At 39.6% G+C, this 24,944-nt stretch overlaps 1 protein-coding gene across 2 annotated transcripts in view; it reads right to left on the bottom strand.

Moving 5' to 3' along the window:
- Positions 1–2,537: 2,537 nt before the first annotated feature.
- Positions 2,538–24,944, bottom strand: part of wnt5b (wingless-type MMTV integration site family, member 5b) — a 76,271-nt gene continuing 53,864 nt past the window's right edge. The window contains exons 2-5 of one of the 2 annotated variants that reach the window (XM_082167092.1): positions 13,963–14,093; positions 13,160–13,407; positions 10,311–10,603; positions 2,538–4,390 (exon numbers count right to left, since the gene is read on the bottom strand). In XM_082167092.1, the coding sequence (XP_082023218.1) occupies positions 3,932–4,390; positions 10,311–10,603; positions 13,160–13,407; positions 13,963–14,054 (1,092 nt within the window). In that variant the 5' untranslated portion in view covers positions 14,055–14,093 and the 3' untranslated portion in view covers positions 2,538–3,931. Of the gene's footprint in view, positions 4,391–10,310; positions 10,604–13,159; positions 13,408–13,962; positions 14,479–24,944 lie in introns of those variants that run through there. The other variant, XM_082167091.1, reaches the window with a different exon arrangement.

Below are 24,944 nucleotides of genomic sequence, written 5' to 3'. Positions count from 1 at the left end.
TAACTGGAAAAACCCATGTTGATCGACCACAGTTGTGATTATTATCAATGTTGCCTATAGACTAATGGTTACAATACTGCCGTCATGAACCTGTGATGAACTGAAGGTAATAATTTTTTTAAAATATAAATTATTGCACAGGTTCAAATATTTGCAATAAAGAAAGTTGGGATATGCAGTGACATCCCTCTTATCAGTTATTCAGATATGATATCAGTGCTAACAGCTTCAGTTGTGCAATGTTGGAAGGTGGCCTACTTGATAATAATGATGTAATCAATGGAAAACGTTACAAATCAAATGCACTATGATCCATATTGTGAAAGTATTACTGGGCTTTAGCAATCATCATGAAGCAAGACTTCAACTGTTGGTTACAAGACTCTGTATGTCTGTTATTTTTTTTTCCCAGTCTATTTGTGTATATATACACACACACACACACACACACACACACACACACAAAATCAATTGTGAAATATTTTACAATTAAAAATAATTGTTTTCTATCTGAATATATTTTAAAATGCAATTTATTCCTGTGATCAAAGCAGAATTTTCGGCATCATTACTCCAGTCATTTTCACATGATCTTTCAGAAATCATTCTGATATGCTGATTTGCTGCTCAAGAAACTGTATTATTATTATCAATGTTGAAAAACAGTTATGTAAAAAAAATTTCCCCAGGATTCTTTGATTAACAAAGTTCAAAAGAACAGCATTCATCTGAAATAGAAAGCTTTTGTAGCATTATAAATGTCTTTACTGTAAGTTTTGATTAATTGAATGTATCCTTGATGAATAAAAGTATTAATAAAAAAATCTTACTGACCCCACACCTTTGAACAGTAGTGTATGTTGCTGGATCAAATAAATGCAGCCTTAGTGAGCAGAAGAGATTTTTTTTTTTTAAAAATTAGGAAATCTTTTGAATTGTAGTGTGTATATATATATAATGCAAACTTTAAGCTCTATTTTCAATAGTGGTCTCAGACTGAATGTGGTTATATGTTTTGTTTCCTGTGGTGTTTTGACCTACATGAGCTTTCTGGAGAATTTCCAGTCTAAACAGCTCAGGTCATGGTTTGTACTTTGACCATACAAACCCAATGAGATCCCAAAGAAGTGGAACATAAGCCTGTGTGCTCCAGCCCAATATAAAATGAAGCTGATAGCCATCCAAAAACAAAAAAAAACAAAAACACTCACCTAATTGCAAAACAGATGTTACATGAGGGGATGCAGACAGATCCCCCCCTGTCAATACTTATTGTTCCTGATATTGAGCCAGAGTCACTGGAAACTCTCCCAACCCTGCACATGGTTCACAAGTAGTTTGTGCCAGTGTCTGTCTACTAATTGCATAACAAAACCAGAGAACTGATCTACTAATCATGCGGTGGGGGACCTGCACTCATCAACTGCAGTGAAACCAATCCGGACCAGTGTAAAAGAGGGTGTGAGCCAAGGAACTGAAATCTGAATTGAGATGTTTGTGTTTGGTTTAGGTTTAAAGAAAAGCAAGTGCCACCCCACCCAGCGACTCTCCAAAAAAGACCAGTTGAGCAACTTTGACATTCATTATTTTGTGGTTCCTGCCTTGTGAAGAATTTTGGAGTGAGTGTAAAGGTTGCATTATATAGTTTAGCTTACAACACATAGATAAAGTACCAAAAATGCTTGATGTAGTCAGTATCAGTAGAATAGATAATATATGCATAATTTTTATGACTTATGCACATATTACTTTGTCCCTTCTCAGAACATTTTGTGTGTCTCTCTTATCTGACACGCTCAGTTCAGGGGTGCGTGCCATTCGACCCTACGTGTGCTACGAAGTGCACTTAAAAGGGTATTTCACCAACTTAAGGGAGATTTCAAGATTTCGAAGCAGGTGTGTTTGTATGGGGTTGTTCACGGGTGTAAAGCGCGTGAGACGCAACAGTTACAAGTCAACTATCATGATTACGGGTTAAATAAGATATAGTAATATTTAAATTAACCAAATCACGTTTATTTTCATATTAACAATCGCAACAAATGTATCATTCAGTTTAGGGCTTTTGAATTTGACATTAGATTAAGTGAAATTTATATTTTTTTTATCTAGATGTAGGCTACATTAAATGAAAGTGTTGGAATTTATATTATATTTATTTACAGAATAACATTGTGGCATCAAGCCTTAAACTCCTCTAATATGCCTGACTTGTGTTTTGTCTGTGTTTGATGTCATTGCAGGGTGTTGCGAATGAATGCATTTGGTCAAGTGAAGTGAACTTCAACAGATAGCCCGTGCTCAGGGAGTAGGGCGCAGTGAACACCGCATAGGGACCCAGTCAGTTGTAACACACCTGAGTTCATGGAGCTCGTCTGAATCAGGTGCGTCGGATAAGAGAGACCGGATGACCGGAATTAGAAACCCCTGCTTTACGCAATACCTAACCCTGGTTATAAATTTGATGTATTAAGTCATTACACAAAGCAAACAGAACGAACACAGAGAGCAAAACAGAAATAAAGCAGCTAAGTAGGTAATAATAATCACTATTCATATTTTTAATATTACTGGTTTGAATGAGGGGGAATACACACAACATGAATATGATCACAGGGCAGCAAAAAACTGTGGAGTGACGTGTCAAAGAGATTGTAAGTGTTATTTGCATATATGACTGACTGTTATTTACAAGTGTAGTTTTCCTCCAAAACAAAGAGATCTTATTGTCATGTTCCACGGCCGGACAGACAGTGGGAGAGTTCGGCTATGATCACCCGTTCCATCCAGTGGCCAGTAATATCTTCTCTGCTAGCATATAAATCCCCAGTAAAAAGCTTCTTTATCAAAAAAAATAATAATCAGAACAATACATATGATGTATAAAATGAGAAGCAATTAATAAAATATAATCTGAACCACTAGTATTTGGTTACAATAATAGTTTTTGCAGTCCTTATGTAGCCTTGATTTTTTTTTCTTTTTTCTTCCTATTTTCAGTTACCAGACACACATTCATTACTGTGAGGCTTTAAACCGTTTCAACCAACAATGACATAAGACAGTGACAGAACAAACACAATATTCTCTGCTCTAAATTAGATGGAACTCCCAGATATGGCGTACAGAAGACCCTGAAATGCATCAAACAGGCTTTTGAAAGCCTATAAGAAGGATACAACAGCGATTTTGTAAGAATAAAGGGGAGTTTTGTGTGTGCATGTGTTGCTTGATGCTCCGATCCAGGCAAAAAGTGTTCAGTCCTACTCCTTTCCTGGTTTCATCTTTCACACGTCTCTCCAGGTTTCTTAGAAAGGAAATGCTTGTGTGAAGGGTAACAGGCAGCATTCTGTTCTTGTCATATCTCAAAGATTATTATGACATTATGGAACACAATGTCCAATAATTCCGCCTTTCTCTGACTCAAGGTTCTTAAGAGCTCTAATATGGGCAAGGTGGGAGTGTGTTTGTGGAGGTGCGCTCAGGAATCAGCGGCGAATCGAAGGTCTGGAAAAGGCAATGGGTGATGTGCCCTGTTGCTCTCCGTCCTCTTTCTGCATCTCTACCTTTTCTTGATCCCTCTAGAGTCTCTAAAGAGTTTGTAGGCTCTTCCTTTTAGAACAAGCAAAGAGTACGCGCCTCTCTGAATTCAAAGACGGAGAGAACAACAGCTCGAGTCAGAATGCATCACACCGGTGCCTCCTTTTCATCAATGACGTCCAACTTTTGATTCTTGAGTCAGAAAAGGTCATTAAATTACTATCAACGGCACACGTACACTTACTTATATACTTTAATTTGTTGCTATTTAATATATCATTTTACATTTCATTATCTCTAAGTTCCCCCTCTGGGTCCGTTAAGGGTCCCCGTTCTTCTCCCGCTAATTGCTCAGTGCCTCTCCAGGGCGTCTGTCCCGTTCCCTAGGCTGCTACTTGCACACGAACTGGTCTACGATCGACGTGCAGCGTTTGCACTTGACGTAGCAGCACCAGTGGAACTTGCAGTTGCAACGCTCATGTTTTTGGGTCTTGAACTGGTCGTAGCCGCGACCGCAGCACATGAGCTCGCAGCCGTCCATGCCCTCCGAGGTCTTGTTGCACAGGCGGCCCTGGGTGCCCAGAGAGCCGGTGGTCTCGTTCCGCAGGCAGTAGTCCGGGCTGGGGTCAGTGTAGACCAGGTCCTCGCTCGTCGGGGGGTTAAAGCGGTTGTTGACCAGCTCCAGCTTGCCCCGTCGGCTGATGCGCATGGCGGCGGCGCTGTCGTACTTCTCCTTCAGGAACTCTCCCACGCGACGGAAGTCGGCCAGCTGGAGCCAACAGGTTTTCAGACTGCATGAGCCGGAGACTCCGTGACACTTGCATGCGACGTTGGCCAGATTGTACACCGCCTGTGAGTGGAGAAAGAAACGTGGAGAAAAAATTAGAACTGTTGTGAGAATATGACAATGTAACTCGAAACAAAAGAATCAGCAACTAAAAGAATAACCCAAACGTATCTCCAGCACCAAAACTTTCCCAGTCATGATTTGCTTATACAACTTATATGAAATATCATCAGACTGGTGACATCTACTGTTGTTAGTTATACAAACAAGCACTAAAGGAATAGGAATACCTTGTTTTTCAAACTGGTCAGCTCGGTAAAAAGGATCTAACAAGTAAACATAGATCTTGTCGAAATTGTAAGGATGATTTGTGATAGTTTGGAATATTAAGTAGGAATGGGTTGAAAATTATAGACTAATCGATAATACTTTACCATGCATGGCATTATTTACCTCACAACGTGTTTACGAATTTACAGTATGTCTGTCTTGAAGTTTACTGTATAATTAATGGTATATAAATGTTATAATTACAAGCTATTAATACAATTTTATTTTTATACAAATTTTTTTTTTTTTTTCTTAAATTAAAAAAAGTATATGAAAATATAGGGGGAAATTATGTGAGAATGTGTGATATAATAATAATAAATACTATTTTGTAAAAAGAAATTATAAAAATAAAGAGTATAAAAAGTATTAAACAATAAAATGCTAAATGTAATATATATTTAAAATTAGTGGGTATGTGAAAAATTAATACTAAAAGTAAAAATTATAAATAAAAATTTGATAAAGAAAAATGAGGCCAATAGTGCAACAGAGACCGCTACAGTGCTACAAACATGAAAACTAGTTATGCTATTACTTTAATTTTTTTAAGAGATTGGAAGCAATCACTCAGAACACCCTAGCAAACACACATCTTTGTTTGTTTTTTTTGTTTTGTTTTTATTATTTTTCATAGTTCTATAATAAGCTGCAAAATAAGCCCTGATGGAACAACAGCTTCCTCTAGAGGCCAAATGAGTCCAGTGCACCAGCCTGTTTGAAGTTGAAGGGGCCTCCTGAGGCCTTTGAGTTTACGGTCCCTTTACAAACAGAGAGCCGCAGTGAGAGCGTTTGGAGAACAATGGGATGAATAGTCATTCTGTTCTAGAACACACAGAGAGCCCCGCGTCCACTGACGGCAGACTTCCTGCTGATTAAATTCAACGAAACCCCCAGCTGAATCAATAAAGAAACGCTCGACATATTGTCCTACTAAACCAACGGCTGTTCTTCCCTTTCCTTTTTAATTATTTAACATGTAACATTAACAGACTATTACTTTTCATTAACCACCCGTAACAGGGCGTCCCAAACACGTTTCATACAAGTGCGTCGCGTTTCGCCCACAAACACAAAAACAAGGTAATGAGTGCAATCTCTTTTCCACGTCTGGGCTCAATCAAGGTTGGGTGGCCAGCGTGGGTATTTCCGCCTCGGTATGTGACGTGTCTTGTTTGCTGTGTCTTTTGTGTCTGTTTAGTGTCCTGAACGAGGGAACATTAAAGACATTTCTCTTTCTGTTTCTCTGTCATTTAAGACCCAGCAGTGCTCCTCCCTTTAACACCTCACGTGAGAACATTTAACGGTCGTCTTTGAGGATGTGCTGCCCCGACTCTTCAACCCCCCTCCGGTGGCAGCTGTTTAAGCCCCCTTCCTTTTACCTGCTCACACACAGACATTAAGGGGAGTTCCAACACCTTTCAAGTCTCTGTCATCACCGGCCCAACCTGCATACCTGTCTGCAATCCAGAAACAACACACACACACACACTTTCCCACACAGCAGCGGCCCACATCACGCAAGCCATTCTCGGCTATTTACCATCTTGCGTGTCAAGCTGCAGTTCCGCTACCTCATCTAAATGATCTCACACAAAAGGGTTTTTGAGCATTTCTATGCAACATGTGCGCCCAACTGAAACTGTGTTCACATAAAGGCTGCCATTTCTCTCTTTTATTCGTCCTCACTTTCATCCATCTCCTTTTCGCGCCCCTCCTTTTCACTCTCTGTCTCTCTTGTTTCTCTTTTCGGCCCAAGTGACCAAGGTGTGATGGATAGACAGGCTCGTCGGTGCGTGGAAAGGACACGCATGCGGTGCTGTGCACAATGGAGCGCGCTCAGACGGGTCAGGGTCACTGCTATTCTGGGCGGGGTCGGGGCGGAGCAAGGAGACGGCAAACAACCATCCCTGGAGGTGTAGAGATAAGAGACGCGGGAATCTGAAGTAAACAAATACAAATCTCTCTGAGCTATGCTACGGAAATGTAGCAGTTTTCAAGGCCACAACAATGTATCTGTAGCAATGAGACTACTTTTTTTATTTTATTTTTTTTTTACATTAGGTTTAATCAGCTCCATGTTGGGGACAAAACTGGGGACTATTTCTGGCAAAACCTTAGTTTGGGGCATTCTCAGTAGAAAATGATTCATTAAGCATTTATCATATATATATATATACACACACACCCACACAAACATTTATAAATTACAATTAATTCTGTTTATTTTTTAAGTAAAATGTCAAAAAATACTTATTTTTTATTCTTTATTATTACAGTTTTACATTTTAGAATAATTTTAAAGTATAATACACACACACACACATTCTTGTACATCTATCTTTATGAGGACATTCATTGACACAATCTCTAGCCGCTTAACCTAACCTTAACCATCACAACTAAGTGCCTAACCCGAACCCTTACCCTAAACCGACCCTTAACCTAATTATAACCTTATCCCTAAAACTAAGTCTTGACTCTCAAACAGGCCTTAAAAGGGGTCTCAGAAAGTGAGGACCGGCCAAAATGTCCTCACTTTACTCTCTTTGTCCTCACTCCAATGGTCGAAAACTCAAACTGGTCCTCACAAAGATAGTTGTACAAGTACACACACACACAAAACTATTAAAATATTAGTGAAAACTATTTTATTTCATTTTTTTATTTCTTATTTTCTTTTCTATTTTAATTGAACTTTTGAATGTTTATTCGTTCATTTTTTATTTTTTATAGTCTTTAGTTCATAGTCATTTATCAAAGTGTTATTATGCTGCATGCATAGTACATACATAGTTGGTGTTTGCTGTTGCTAGTTGATTATTTTACTTACTTTTAATTTTCCTATAACAGCTTTTGAAATCAGTCTTGAAGGAATTCCCATTTATGCTGGACTCTTGTTAGCAGCTTTTCCTTCACTATACCGTCCAACTCATGTTTTGTGAAGTTTTGTAAAGAAATTCCATGTCTATTTGTCAACGAAGCTAATTTAAGGCACTTACTAATATGTCTTCAGATCAAAAGTTTAATAAGATAATAAGAAACATGATTCAGTCACTTTTGACTGGTAGAGTAGATAAAAACGAGAAAAGTATATGCTACGTCCTCATTTAGATAGCTAAGTAAATATGTGTGTCTGTGAATACAAAAGCATTCAAACATTAGTAATGCAGATAAATTGAGTGAGACAGAAAGCCTTAGCTATGTATTAAAATACGTCACGCCTACGTGTGTGTGAGTGAGTAATAAAGTGCTTTAGATTAAGGTGTGTGTGTGTTTGTCTCCGCTGCAGTTGATTTCTAATGAAAGACACACAGAAGCAGGTGATCTTTATAGAGGGTGGAGGCCTCCTCTCTCTGTACAGTCTGGGTCACGAGCCTTTGTGACCCACAGCACCGGAACCACACGCACCATCTTTCACTAAACCGGTCTTATCCACACCGAGGGGCATCCGATACGCTTCTGTCACCTCCACAAAAGCCAACCAACACCAAGCCTTTCCAAGCAAGACAAATCTCCAGCAATCAGGCCCCCCAAAAAAAAAAAAAAAAAGGAAAACCGGGAGTATCGGGGGTCACACCACACCTTCAAATCCACCTCAGCCAAAAAAAGCAGGTGCCAATAACTCAAAATAGAACAAAAAGGACCAAGTTGAGGGTGGTCGAGTTGCTCGGCGTCACCGAAAGATATAATCTCCCCAGCATGCACGTACAGAACATGTCCAGACCTTGACCTCCTCACCTCAGGGAACCTTCAGGAGAAGAGCCAGGGATCTCAGATGTGCCATAACTCCAGAAAAGAGGCCCTCTCTTCTGTAAACACCTTAAATACACTCATCTTCCCTAAGACAAACATGTGTGGCGGAGCTCTGCGCACGGCAAGCACCCACGTCGGCAGGCAAATGGACTTTTTATGGGGCCGCTTCGTTTTTAAAAGCACTCAAATAACTAAGTGGAAAGAGGATGGGATCGGGGTGTGGTATGACAAAGCGTGGGACTCGCAAGGGGACGGAGGAACGCATTCCAGTTTGATGGTGTGTTTTGGCAGGATGTGGTGACATTCTGCAGTGCGTTCTCCGAGAGGACGGCCCGCTCCGGTTTTATGCCCACCTGAACGTGGCAGGGGGGCCACAGTTTGCCGGAGCCAGACACACACACTCACATAGTTTGGAAACGTTCCAATAATCATTCCACCATATAGCTGTTCTATAAAACAGCAAGAAGCCATTCAACGAGAAAATGTGCAGTGTCAGAATGTTCCTGACTAAACAAATTTGCTACACATCACCTTATAAAAAAAAAAACACAAAAACTATTTGTTCTGGCATCGACTACTCCATTAAATGAATAAAAGGGAGATTGGATGGGAATGCTGAATGGGACACTAGAGTAAGAGCAAATGAGTAACATGGGACGCTTTAGTGGTCCCATCATCCCCGGTGGTGCTTTGACCTCCTGACCCCCAGCAGACTCTATGGGCGCTGGCCTAGCACAGGCGCCATTTGGTCACTTACATTAAATTAGCTCTCTCCCTAGTCTGTAATCTAAAATAGATGCCGCACATACCACTGTTATTTGTATATAAAGCTAAAGTCTTAATGACTAATTAATCATCTAACAAGTCATGTGAATGGCATGCTCTAACTACAGGAACTCGCTCACAAAAGTTGTGTCTTTAAATTCATCCAATTAAAACTGAATGTCTTTGCATTGATTCTCATGCTTTTCTGAGCGTCCTGCCACAAGGATAACGTTTTTACAACCCATTTCAAGATAGTCCAGCAAATAAAAACGTGCATTCAGACCCTTGCATTTGTTTCCATTCAGTCTAGCTGATTTTGTCTCATTTAAACAAACACTCCCCCCTGTAACACGTCCAATCAGAGTCAGGTGAATCCAAACCCGCCTAAATTAGCATCACATATGAAGCACAACTCAAACACTTTCAAAACAAGAAGCTGTCTGTTGGTCAACCCGAAATCTGCATGAGGAAATCTGCCGGCCTCTCGCAAAATTCCCAATTGCATGGATTCCTATTGAACTGACTGGATTTCGCCTGCAAAAACTTGCAGGACAATTGTAAATCTTAACTATACAGGGCTTCCTTAAGATGAATTACCTGACATTGGCTAGTCAATTTTGAAAATATGTTATTGCACATCCCTAAAAGTTATATATATAATTACTGTAGACCACACACCTTCGAGGACATCTCCAAAAGAAGACTTTGTCAGATTTAGCTAACTTTTAAAGACGATTTTGTTCCCAATGTTTAGCTAAGTAAACACATTCACTCAACAACAGAGGGAGGATGAAGTAACCGTGTTTGTTATTGTGTTTGTGGTGATCTGCAGGAGACATAAGGGCTGGCTTTGGTTTATTCACGCACAAACATATTTAAAGCCGTGTTTATCCGTCCGAGTGTACATCTGGCCTCTTATTTCTCAATATCACAATAGAGGTTTCAACAGCCGTGATTCATTCGCTACGCATTAAAGAAACACACCTTAACCAAACCAATGCACTGTAGACTCTTGCACAAAATGAAATTAGGTGGATCATGGTGGATTTAACGCCCACAGTACGGGACACTTACTACTATCCGATAATTTCCATGTATCAATAGGTCAGTCATCTATGTGTGTGTTCCTCACCATTCTCCCAGCTTCATTGTTCTGTAGATTCATAAGCGTGCGTGCGTTCTCGACCGATCCACGAGGGTAGTTCTTCTCGCGCTCACGGGCGTCCACAAACTCCCGGGCGAAACGGTAGCCGTAGTTGACGTTGTCCCCGCAGCCGCCCCATAGCCAGTCTCTCGGGAGGTCTTTGGGACGGGCCGCTCGGCTGCAGCCACAGGTGGAGAGCTCACCCTCACGGCACGCTCGACTCACGGCGTTCACAACACCCGCTGCACTGATGGCGTAAGTAAAAGCTGTTTCTCTGCTGCCTGCAGAAGACAAGCACAGAAAAACACATAATTAGGACATGCAGAAGACAAGCACAGAAAAACACATAATTAAGACATGGACGACATTCCACTGGCTGCAAATCGCTTTGTTAAATCATCCACAACTCTTCAGTATACTATTTTTCTTGATTATTCACTTAGGAAGTAAGGCAGAGAGTAAAACAACTCATTTCCAGAACCCCACAGATGGTAACAATCTTTTTGGTAAGCCCTGCAGTGAGAGATAAGATTATCAGAAACGTGTGCATCATAGACAGCACTGATTCATTGTTCCATTGTTATATATATATATCTCAATGAAAGTATATTAAAACACAAGCAAAAAGAGGACTGACAGATTTTCCAGTTTTGGTACAATTCACATAAGGCATATGATAACCCGCAAAGCTTTCCTGCCAAAGAGGCGCTAGGTTTATAAAAATTTGTGCTCTTTTTCGCATCTGTTGTGCATGTGTTACCTGATTTTTTTCCCCATCTAATAAGCCATCTGGAATGCAGATTTCACATACCTCAACAGCACAGGCAATACAGTTAATAGCGTTTAACGTTTAAAAGCTGTTTAAACATGTTAAAAAGTGCTAGTACAACCATATTTAGAGATAAGCAGTTTGTATCAATGCTCAGCAACAGCATAATTACAAGAGGAAATTTGTCACACAAAACGTTTTTAAACTGCAGGCCCTGAGAATTCCTTTTTAATGATCCGGCCTTCCTCAATGCCTTAATGAAAGTCAACTTGCCCCTGACTAGACGGACCACAAGTAACTGTTCTGTGCATTATACTTTTTTTTTTTTTTTAAATAAATAAATGTAGCACAGGAGCATATAGCTTATAATGTTAGGGATTTAGGGACTTTTACAATAATCTACTTGATTTAGTGAGGGTTTTAGAGTACCAACTCCGATTTTAGTATAGGCCTATGTTAATTAATACATTGTAGGGCTAAACTTTATGAGGCTGAATTTTTTTTTTTTTTACAAAGAAATAGACAGACTAGAATAGATAGATAGATAGATAGATAGATAGATAGATAGATAGATAGATAGATAGATAGATAGATAGATAGATATACAATAAAGACAGAGAAAAGAATTGCAATGTTTTAAAATCATGTAAAAATTCGGTGCCGGTTTCACGGCATCAAACTCACAATGCGTCGCGTGTAAACGGGTGTGAACCTGCATTCCAACGATGCGCCTATTGAATTTGGAGGGCCACTTTTATTGGCCTTTGGTGCCCGGACTTCAAATAGAGTCCCGGATATCCCGACTCTGTGTCATCGTGTCATTGCATTTCAAAAGCGACTCTGGACAATGGCCCGACTAACACCTCAATATAAACCTCGCGATTGACTGCAAATAAGTCCCGTGCTATTTGGGGGGCATGAGAGGGGGGCATGTCGCGTCTTACACCTTGTTTCACTGATGAGCGGAACTAACACTCAATTGAGGCAACGAGCGCTGTCTTCTATGAGAGAAACACACGCATTCGAGCATGCATTCAAGTAGGCTACACACTGCTTCATACATACCAGAGGAAAGATTGACCATATCTAGAGCAAATTTCTTCATTTAAATATGCCGTATTAAAGATCTGTATACATCTAAACATGCATGTATAAAATAATATAGAGCACCCATTTAAATAAAAAGCAATGTTATATGAAAATCAACAAAGTGATGTCAGAGACCAACGCGTAAATCTCACGGGGAGCGGTTCGAGTCATGCTGAGAGCGATCCTCCATTAGCAGGTTACATTTAAGATATATAGGCTATAACAAATATCAAAAACTATACATTTATCAAAAACTCAAAAAGAATGCGTTATACATACATACATATATATATATATATATATATATATATATATATATATATATATATATATATATATATATATATATATATATATATATATATATATATATATAACAAATGTGGTTTATAACCACAATTTCACTTATTCCTACTTTTTTCACAATTTAAACCAGTGGGACAACATTAAGTTGCTCAATAAAAAGTAGCAAACAATAAAGTAGGCTACCATAAATTAATATTTGCTTATTATAATCAAATAATATATGCATATTTCTGTAAATGTTTCATTTAAAATAACAATATTAATCAAGTGATTGAAAATGAGTCTATATCTTATAACCAGTTATATTTGTACATGCATTGTGATTGTGATATGACTTTAAAAACATGAACAATCACCCCTTTAAATAATATACCAAATGTACATTTATTTCCACGTTTAATGTATTCCTTTTATCATCTTTCAGAAGGGAAAACTAGAATTAAACAACTGGTCATGTGATATTTACATCAGCCACTTGAAATCAAGACATCTGAACTTTTATCTGAAGAAAAAGACATCTGAAGAAAAATACATTAACTTCCTTAAACTCAAGAGTACATGGAGGCTCAAATGCTATCAGAGGGATTTTCAAAGCTGCATGCTTTATTATTGTGCATTTGATCAATTTGTTTTAAATTGCATGTAGATTTTAAGCATCATCACGGTGACTCACCTATCTGCATGACGCGGCCGAACACTGAAGTGTTGTCCACCGTGCTACAGTTCCATCGCCTTTGCCTGAACTGATACTGACACTCCTTGATGCCCGTCTTCGCCCCCTCTCCAATATAAACCATATGATCCTGATAGAGCTGGCAGAGCTTCCTCTGACCCTGAGACAGGCCTGTCAGCTGGCTGCACAGAGGCTGTGCTCCAATGATGTACATCTCCGGTCTCTGGATGGGGTTCATGGCTAATGACCTGAGAAAGTAAGACCAATGCACCGACCATCAAATATGCACAACTAACCTGCAGCATACATGACACAAAATAGTGTAAAATATTACATATTATGCTGGAATCTGGACTGCATTTGTTTTTGTTTTTGTGTGTGGAGAATGCAAGGTGAGCTAGCAGTAGGTTTTATTCCTGTGCATATGCCAATAGACTTTTTACCAAGTCAAACTGTAAACCTGTGATTCATTTAAATAATTATGAACCAATTTATTTTCAAGCAAATTCGTTTTTTGTGATAGTAAGTTAAGGATTGCACAGCGTAAATGGTGTCTGGGGAACTTATTATCAAGTTGAAAACTGTTAGAAAAACCTGTTGTCCTCAGGACATGAATCCCCTTATTTACAAACAGTTTGACCATTTGTTGCCCAAGGTAAATATTGTGACAAAGCCTCCACATTTGTTCTCAGTGAATAGTTTTATTATGCATTGTTTCATCCTTCACACACAACTTAATATGGTATTCTTTAGAAATATACATTTGCAACTTAGAATAGTTTGCAATTACAATCTGATCTTACCACCATGAGTTGGCGACCACCAGAAGCTGTGAGTTGCAGACGATGAGGGTCACTGCCAGAAGTAGGTGTCCTGGGTTCATTCTCACATCCATCCTTCCTCGGCCAAGAAATGGAAATGCGAAGAGCCTCCTCTGGGGAAACATTTAGGAAATGATAGTAATCCACTTGGAGGAGCTGCTTCCTTTAGTAACTTGACTAAAAAATCTCTTGAAGTGCAGTGTGCCTCTGAATCCCCTCAATCTCGCCCCAGCTCAGTTTTAAACACCAGCTGTGCGTAAAACACCTAGATGACCTGAGGCACTAACGGAGTCTGACATCTGTTGAGAATGTTCTTTTCAAACTCCGCTTCATAAAACGCAACGAAAGTGGATGTCGGTGTGTAATGGATATAAGCAACATGGATGGAAGATAAAACGAAAGAAGAAAAGACACAAGTGCATCTATGTGGTGGTGATAGTCCAAACTCTCTCTCCCCCCCTACGTCTCTGCCGGTTCTGTCGATATGAACTAACACATTTGCGCTCCGATGGCACAACTTAACCCTCCCTCCTTCTGTCGCACTTCTCCGCACCCCCTTCGTTTTGACGCGGATACAATGGAGAGGAGGAGGAGCGCGAGGGGAGCCGCTGCGCGTTGAGGAATTTGGGGAGGCCAAACAACACAAGAGGGCAGCAGATGAGAATCCGATTCACAAGAAGAGCTTTGATTCTCCGGTGCGTAAGAGCGCGTTTTGGACTCATGGTAAATTAAGCCACAATGCGTTTATTGGGAGGATATACTTCAAATGCTTGCGCACCTCAAGCCATTTATATGAAAATCTGTTTCGGACAAAAGTCATAATGGCAAAAGTTAACTCACACACACACAGAGCGAGAGCGAGAGATGGATAAAAGAGTTAACGGCTTGGAAAATATCATTCTTCCATCAAAGTTCATATGCGTGTAAACTCAATTCTTTTCAGCTCTATAGTTTACCGCAATAAATCCGAACAAGGGGGAAACAAAAAAATCCCAGTCTGACATGGGGAATAAAAGCCACGCATGTGATCTTTGGCAGTTCAACTCCTGATACCCTCTAAATCACTTCGCACATAAAAGACGCAGTTGCATTAAACGCACTTGGGCATGAGATATCCACTCACACTTGAAAGCAACCAAGACTAAACCGTGCTATAATGTGGGGAATTTTTTATCAGCACACTCGTTTTAGATGAATTTACAGCTGATAACCAACATTGCAGACATAAACAGCCACATTGCACCCTATCCTTCAGAAGTGCGGTGTGTAAGGAATGCAAATACAATGAGTGTTTTACAGCTCCAGACTCTTGGAGAGGTTTGGGAGTTATATAGAGAGCCCTGTGCCATTCCAGCATCACCCCCACACCTCTCTTTTGAGTGCCGTCCTACAGACATGTCAGAATTGGTGTGAGAGACGCCACTCAATTTCCGAGCAGTCTGTGCATGATAAAGCGCCTCTCCGGACCCTTTCATCTCCTCTAATCCACACGCCCAGCTATCACCTTTACGCCTCCCATCGCAGACCTGGGCTCGTCTCCATACCCCTCCCTCCCTCACAGAGAGCAATAAACCCTATTTATTTTACTTTACGTTTTGATAGGTGTGTTACTTATAATGACTGTTTTTGTAAATGCAATGTCAAAATCAGCATGCGTAATGTCAATGGACATATTTGGCAATACAGTATAGGCCTACTAGGTTTTTTTTGGACACTGGTTTAAAGGGGAAATTTTACAGACACACACACACACACACACACACACACACACACACACACACACACACACACACACACACACACACACACACACACACACACACACACGCACGCACGCACGCACAAAATCCCGTGTGTGTGTGTACAATTTCCCTCTCAACCAGTGTCCTAGTAGGCCTACTGTATTGCCAAATAAGTTCAATGACATTATTATGCAAGCTAATTTTGACATTGCATTTACAGTAATTATAAGCAACACACCAACCATAATGCACATAAACCCATGAATGATGTGGTTAGTGGCTAATTTGAGTTCACATAGTAGTCAGGAGCTCCACCTGGTGTACTCATTACGTTATTACAACACAATTAGAGTCTAAAATAGAACAAAATAAAATGTAATAGTCTTATTACACAGAACAAACTAAATGTATAATCATCAATATTTTTGTATTCTTTCGTATGAAACGAATGTAAAATGTATTTTACATATTATGTAAGCTACCACGCTTATTGTTAATAAGAAATTTAATTAAGAAATAAGAAATTTTGTTAAACGCAATTATCAATATAAAGTAGAATAAATGCATCTCTGAAGTCTTTTTGAATAGTAATAATCAACTTAATGCATGAACGTACATAATAATGACTACAAAACAAAAACTATTATTAATTAATTAATTAGAATAATATAATCATGAATACATTTCTAATTTCTAAAACCCTCTTCTATAACTTGACTATAGTTTCTGTAAGAGTCCATTTGTATTGCATACATTCACAATTTAATGTCCTGACGGTGTCACTGCATCTAATCACATGGTGGCGCACTTTAGCAAGAAATGAATAGAGACAGCAAAACTAGCAATTGCATTTTCTCACGAGGTATATATGCAATCGCAGCGCAACCCAGCGCAATGCCTGTGTAATACACGACTGATGTCTCATGCTTATCAGAATGCATTAAGCTCTTTGTAAATGCTATGAAAAACATGCATACAAGAAAAAGATTCCAATATATATATATTTTTTTTGAGTTGTCAAAGCTCGTGAATAAATTCTTTCCTGTAATTTTATCCTGTCCTGCGAGGTCTTTTGAGGTAAGAGCCATTTCGACCTGACAGATGCTTTCCAGCAGATAACATCTGACTGTGAGCAATAAAACTTGTAAAAGAAGCTGAGTCTTAGGGATAAGTGTGCTCACATATATCACATATGCATTGCTTAAACATGATTTATTCTGCCTGAAATTGGGTTCTAATAATACACATTCCAACGTGACCTTAAATGGACACATTTTCTCTCTGTCGGTCTATTCTATGCCATCTGTGCCGCTGCCAGCTATCGTTGGTAAATGATGACATCACTGGCACGCATGAATAGAATCTGAGCATCCTGCTCGTTTTCAGAATCTGGAGTCTGTCTTCATATGGGCTTTGCAGATTTGTACAGACTTATATTAGCAGAGCGGTTGCTAGTGCTGGCAGATCTGTTAAAGAATGATAATTCTGTCATTATTTACTCGCCCTTATGTCATTCCAACCCCGCATTATTTCCTTGCTTGCATGGAACACAAAACAAGATGTCTAGCAGAATTGTAATGCTTCTCTTGACTCAATCTCCAATAATGACAAAATGACCACGTAAGCAGCATAAAAGTAGTTTATATGAGAGTCAAAATCTGCCAAGGGGGTAATAGGCCTAATGGAACAACAGCTTTTAAAAGGGATTTCACTATCATTTTCAACAGGATCTGCATTTTCGTGGGTAAAAAAATAAAATTAAAGAAAAAATTAGTTATGAAAGAAAAAATAAAAACAAAATAAAAACCACTTTGTGCATCAAAACCACTCCTTTACTGGTATATATATTTTTTTTTTGTCAACAAATTTGCGACAGCTGAATGTAACATTTTGGACATGCCAAACAGGCAAGTCTCTGAGTAACTTGTAAAAAGCAAACATCTCCAGCATGTTTTATAATTACCCCAAACTCAAACATAGTTCACCCCTTATGCACGTTATCACGTCTGTCAAAAACTTGGGCTGGCTGTCGGTTGGGTTATTAGAACCAAAAACATGGACATAACACACTCATGGGCATCAATCACTTCACTGAATACTTGCCAGCTAAGAAATAAATAGTTTTATCTTACGATCCATCTGTTTTCAAATCCACATAATTTGAATATCACAACATCAATGTCTGTCAAAAAAATAACTTGCACAATACATGGTACTAGTATATACGAGAAGAGGTCTAGCGAGTCACGCATTTCCTGGAAAACCCACACAACCGGATGTTTTGAGTATGACATCACTTTCCGAGAAGAGGGAGAAAATGACGGCCTGAGCGGCTTTAACATGCTGTCTGTCAGAGACCATAACGTACATAATACATAACGCACGTGAGTATAAAATAGTTCTTCACTCTCTGAAACTGAATCGGAATGATCAGGGAACTGAGTGAAATACTTCACACTGCATGCTAATGAGAATAAACGCCACGCCCAAGTTAGTGAACATCGGTAAACATGTTGTATGTTATATTTTGACAGACATTTTTTATGCACGAACTACACATTCTGATTCCGACATGAGTGATATTGAGATGAGTCCCTGTAATTGTTATGCTGATGTGAGATTTGGGAACTTAACAGGTAATTTTTATAAAATATAGTTTGATCACTATCTTCTCAGTTGTTTAAAAGATTATCAATAAAATAAATTTTTCAATAAAAGATGATACATATTTACTTGATTCGTTACATTTGACCCATTACTTGTGTACTATTTTCATATGCGAAGACCAAATTATAAACCAACATTGACAAAATATCCATAGTCAAACAGCATTGAGAACTCATTTTGATTTTGTTCCTCACACAAAGCTATCGTATGATTGCATCTGCTACTGTTAAAGTGTCTTTTTAGTCATTTTTGGTGGCGTGACAGCACTTTGTCACCATTCACTTTGATTGAAAGAGCAGCGTAAACATTCTGCCAAACATCTCCTTCTGTGTTCCAGGGGAAAAAATTAAACCATATGGGGTTTGAACCACATGAGAGTGAGTAAATGCTGACAGAAATGCTCATTTTTGGGGTAAACTATCGCTTTAAGGTTTGGATCTGGTTTTGAGCGTTTATGTTAACAGCTTCCACATCTCATCGTCTGACACAGAACAGGAAAGAAAGTGAGAGAAGACAAGAAAAACACTGGAGACGAGCAGACTGTGTGTGTGTGTGTGTGTGAGAATGTGCGAGCGAGCGAAGATGAAGACAACCTGGCTAAAGCTCAGGAGAGCTCTTGAACTCTGTGATGATCCTCCAGTTACACAACGGTGCACAAAGATCTCCGGCGCCAGTGAGAGAGAGAGAGAGAGAGAGAGAGAGAGAGAGAGAGAGAGAGACAGCGCCACTGAAAGAGAAAAGATGCCACCCATACCAAAGATCCCCACTACATGAAAACAGCCACTAATCAAAACAATCTGCCCAAGGCCTTGGATTCTGCATGCGGAGAAAAACAAATGCGTGAAATAAAAAGCAAAAGCTCTTAATCAGACGGCATCAAACAGTCATATGTGAAGCAGCTTTCTGGCTGTGAATTCACAGCACTCATAATAACCAAAGTGTTCACAAGTCTGTAAAACTCCTTGCTTCCCCGTTGAGTCACACGTACTGTAAATGCCCCCCCTCTTTCCACATACAGAACGCCATGTGGTTCAGGGTATGGTGGAAATGAAGGGGAGGGGCTCTACACGTGCTGGGGGCGGGGTTAACCGGTCCAGCTGTGTTTCCCAGGGTGCTTTGCGGCAACCGCTGGGAGATCAATGGTGAGGCAAGCCTGACAGATCTGTGTGCTGAGGTGTCTGAAGGAGCAGCCTGCTGTATATCATTAAAACTGCAGCGTCTCTCCATAACGCTGTCTGTGACTAACCCAGATAGCAGGCAGATTCCCAAATCAAAGACATGTGGGCTGCACACAAACACACACACACACACAAACATACACACACACACACACACACACACACAATGCCTCTCACTGCTCATGCTCTCTTTTACTGTCAACTCCGTCACTCCCAGCCCATGTTTCTTTCTTTCACTCCGAGACATTTTCCTGACGTTCCTACCTTGCACTCTTGAAATTCCATCATTTTTCCCTCTTCTTTTCCCTTTAGCCTGTTTCACAATCTTTCTGTCTCCGTTCTGCCCTTCACCTCTTGCCTTCCACTTTCTTTACTCAGCGTACAGTCTCTCCCACGGCTTGTTTTGTTTCTTTTCTGCCATTTTGCATTTATTTCCTTATCCTACACCTGCTTCTCAGATGTTTCATGCCCCGTCTCTCCTTCCCTCGTGCTCCCTCTTCTTCCCCTATTCATTCACTCGTTTCTTTCTTTTCTTGTAACTCTGCTTAGGACTCAATCATTGATGTTTTGTACCAGAATAAATCATTCAAATAAAAAACATAAATAAATAAAATGATATGCAAATATATTTATATGAATTAAACTTACATATATAACAATTAAGTGCAAATGTAAAAAAAAAAATCAGAGATGCAGATGCTTTTATTTTTTATAATGATGATGATGATGATGATGATTATTTTTACATTTCTCCAAACTTTTCCCAGGACCACAGGAGGAAAACAACTGCATTATATGATGTTTTATATAGGCTACCACCGCATTTCATAATCCAATAATTTTCCCACCGGATAATTCATTTTTTAGCATAAATATTGACCTATGTCAGATTATAACAACATTGTTTTTACTGGCACTAATTTTATCAGATTTTCAATAGCTATGACACTTGATGATATAAGAATAAGGCATTGAACTTTATCATCACAATATATATTTTTTATGTATATTTTATAGATTATAAAATGTCTGTGTTTATATTTTATACACTTTAAAAAATTACATTTTTAGAAAAAAAATATTTTTTATTTCATTTTCATTCCGATTTTTAAAATCTCCATAACTCATGACATTAGTTTTTTCTAAATATAATCTGCCTCTTCCTTTTTGGGGTATTTAAGCTGCTTCAGATGCAGCTTCTGTGCCGCCTTTGCTGGGTAAAGATGGGATTGTACTCTCTTTTTCATTTCCCTCTTTAAAGCTGGAGGGAGATGACTCATGCACGCTGCTCTCGTTCTGAAAGTGAACGCATGTCTCTCTCTCCTCCGAGCCCATATGGCTTTCTGCACTGACAGCTCAGGAAACCAGACACAGGCCAAACTGGCCACACATCAGTCACTCTCTCTCTCTTCTATGACGCACACGGCCCCCTCTCACTCTCTCTTTCCTCCTTCCTCTCCGTCAATTTGTTCCCAGTAAGAAGTCTGATAGGACTTGGTGTAGTGTGGAGAACCAGCAGGGATCCTGCTATAAAAGCGCAGGGGCTGTTAGAGCTACTTTATTCCCTAATAAATAGATGGACGCAGCAGTCAGGGGCCTGTACGTAGCTGAGGAGGAAGCCATGTGTCTGCCAGGTTCCCGACGTGATGGTGGGGGTTGGAGAGGACGCCCTCACCGGTACGGGACGGGTCTGGGGTCAGTCCCCCCAGGGCGGTGGGGGACACAGCACATGTTATAGATTTGAAGGCTGATGGCACTGAAGAGTTTGGGTCCTGTTCTTGTTCTTCCAAAAGCAAACTGAAATGACCATCAAATGCATTTACATGCACATCAAAACACTGGTAACTATTGGAACAATTCATTATAAAAATAGACAATGCAAAAGCACCATGGTCACATGATATTTTGAAATGATCTGCCTTTTCTGAGGTACTAACATCAAAATACAAACATTTGCTAATAACTATCAGCATTGATCACTATCAAAAATCAGCTTTTCAAAAAAAGAGTTTACTAGCAAAAAACTGACAACACAAGATTTTTCTCAGTATCTGCATCAAAACTATCATAGAGCCACAACTAATATAATTAATTTACAATTTATTGCGTTACAATGAATAAGCAAAGAGCTTTTACATGCAAAATATAATGGACAAAAATCTAACTGCGATCAAGTTCAGCTTACACTGTTTCTGACCTTTCCCTCATGAAAGCACACAGATTTAGGTATATACATGACCTTACATGCTGTCAGCTTATTAAGCATAATCGGTGCAACATCATGCATGTCAGCGCACTCATTGTGTGCCGTAACTATCAAAAATCAGCACATTAAAAACCCACGTTTTACAGGAGTACAGGCAAAGCAATACAACGAAACCACAAGAAAACCATGCTTACGTTGAAATCTTTGGGTTTTTCTTTCAATCAAAAGAGAAAAATGTGAAACTGATCAAATAACATGATTTAAGACACATGACTTAGTGTGTATTATTATGGACAATCGATACAATTGTGCATGCCAACACACTCATTGATGATCTACAAGCATTTTTTGATCAAGACAGCAAGATTACACTGGAAGTTTGAACATTTTCAGTATTATATCATAAATAGGTCTCCTGAAAGCCATGTTACACCTCATATCTAATCGATTGCTTGAGAGATGTGTGACCGGGACTAGGTTACCAGTGTCGGAAAGCACAATCCTGCTCACTAACTACAACACTCACTTCACCCTCTACAAAAGAGTCACAATTAGAGTTTTGTCAGATGCATTGGGCGAAAAGGCATTGATTAAATGCTAAAAAGCATGACAACTAAAAGGCTGGATCCTGTTTTTTTTGGGGTCAAACAAGTCAATGGATGCACTTTGCTCATTTGACCCTGAACGAAATAGTCTCGAGTCTGAGTATACAGGTCAGTTTCATATATGATGCTGCTTTCTTCATGTCCATTTCTCTCACTATAGTATGGGGGGCTCATTCTCTCCCCAGGCAGCTCGGAGGACGCCGCCAGCCTGGGCACCGTGCCCAATTCAGTCCTGGCACTCTGACAGGCCGCTGGCTGCCCATCAGTCCTCCTGCGCTGCCCTGGAGAGCCCCTACCACCTCCTCTTCTCCTCCCTCTCCCCAGCCCCCCCTCGTTCACCATCCTGGGACAACACAACATGACCCTCAGAAACAAGACCACAGGAAAAGGTTTTATCGCACATCAAAGATGGCAGCTTCACCATACAGACAATTAGTTATCAAACAGCAAAGGTGAATCAAACTCGCACTCAAAATGTGCTTTTGTGTGAACAGAGCCACTGCGTGGAGGTACAGAAATGCACTGCAGCACTGCTCATACGTGAGCACACAAGGAGAGCAAAGAGGACAAGTCCTCAAACGTGACCACACATACAAACACGCTGGCTTGAAGCAGGCAGCTGGAGGGTGGAGAGGTCGGAGTCTCCACAGTCTCGGCCTGATTAAAACTCCCAGCACTGCCTCTCACTCCCCCTGGATTGATTAACCTGACCTGTATCGGATCAACCCCTCGGGACGCGAGCGCAGCCTACTTTCCTGTGGATGAGAGGAACAGGAACGGGTTGGGAGGGGGGCAAGAGAGGTGGAAAGGAGAGAGACAGAATGGGAGAGGGGCAAAAAGGGACTGTAGAGCAAGAGAAGGAGAGCAAACCAGACCAGACTTGCACATCAGCGCTGTACATGCTTTCAAGTTTTGCGTTTCCGGCCCTTTATGTTTAAAACTTCTCTTTGCTCTCTCAAACACAATACACCTTCTTGTAATGTTTAATTCAAATGCAAACAATGCATTTCTACGGGAATGTATCAATTATTTAGGTTTTCATTATTGTTATTATGAGGGCAGCACAGCTGCTCGGTGCGCTGTCAGCAGACGGCTGTCTCGGAGACAAACAGCTCGGCTTTCTTTTACACAATCAACACTCTCTAAAAGAGATACTCTCTGACAGCTATGGCGAGATGAACCAAAAATAAACGGGCACACACACACATACAAACTCACAGTATTCAGACTAATAGTGAATTTCAAATCCTGATAAATTTTCACTGTGAAATTCTTATTTCAAAAGGCGGAAACCAAAGAATGTTAAATAGAATATTAATTGTGGTATATATATATATATAGTAAATATACTTCCTATAAAAATAAAAAATAAAAAACTCCTTTATTTTTTGTAGGGCATAAATATATTAGCTTTGCCTTCTGTTGAGGTGCAATTTTTCTAGGAAGATTTGCTTCAGGTTTGTTCAGGTTAGTTGATGACATGGGAGCGCCGTAATTTAAAAAATAATAATGTCAGGGATTCTCAATTGGATTAAGATCAGATTGAACCAATCACCAATTTCATTCTTGAGCTTTTCCACTGCTAATATGGCTTGTTTAGAAATATTCCAGTCCTTTTGGAGATTGAAACGGGCTCTTCTGCAGTATTTCCCTGTATTCTTTCCCCCACAATCCATTCTTCTATTTTAACAAGATGCCCAGTGTCTGCTGATGAAAAACAGCCCTACAGTGTGTGATGCTATCACCAGCACACTTCAAAGTAAATGTGATGTTCTTTCCAGTGTGGGCAGTGTTAGATTTGCACCATACGTATTACTTCAGATTTTAGCTGAAAAGTTTCATCTTGGTCTTATCTAACCAGACAAACTTTTCCTACATTGCAACTGGGTCACAATTATGTTTTTTTGTTTTTTTTCACAAGGTTCTTTTTGAGCTCAACTCTTGTCAGATTTCCTTCTTTTTTAAAAGATTAATTCTTGATAATTGAACCAACAGTATAGGCTGCGACATTGTTTTGTCCCATTTGCTAATATGCATTTGCTTTACTTTAACTTATTTGGAACGCTTATTAGCCTTGATTTTCACAGCTGTCCTTCAGGTTCACAACCTGAATAACGATGCCTTAACTGTGGGAGTTTCATCTAGAAAAGATGAAAGTTTCTTTATTGATTCACAGGTAAAGGCCAAGTGCAAAACAACTGTATACGTTTGCAACCAGCATATTTTGATTTATTATCTTTGTTAACAGTTTCATCATAAAGCAATGCCGCAGCACAGAGCATATTGTTGTAAATTACACTGCAAAATATATTGCATGGAATGCAAAATGGGCTTATGCAGGGCCTAAAACTAACTTTTTGCCACACCTGCCAATAGCCAGTGACTTAAGATAATTTACCGGCCATGAAAATGTTTTTGCAAAAGGGAGTATTGACAGCAAAATTTGAGATACCTGTGAAAATTCACAATTCACTATTCAAATTTCGATAGCTAAACCTACTAGCCTAACTATAATATTAAAGACAAGTAAAAAGTCAGCACTAAAATAAAAACAAATAATCAAATT

Source organism: Leuciscus leuciscus, assembly GCF_965113295.1.
Source record: "Leuciscus leuciscus genome assembly, chromosome: 4".
NCBI lineage: Eukaryota > Metazoa > Chordata > Actinopteri > Cypriniformes > Leuciscidae > Leuciscus > Leuciscus leuciscus.
The sequence above is the reverse complement of the archived record's forward strand: the minus strand, read 5'-3'. Positions and strand labels throughout refer to the sequence as shown.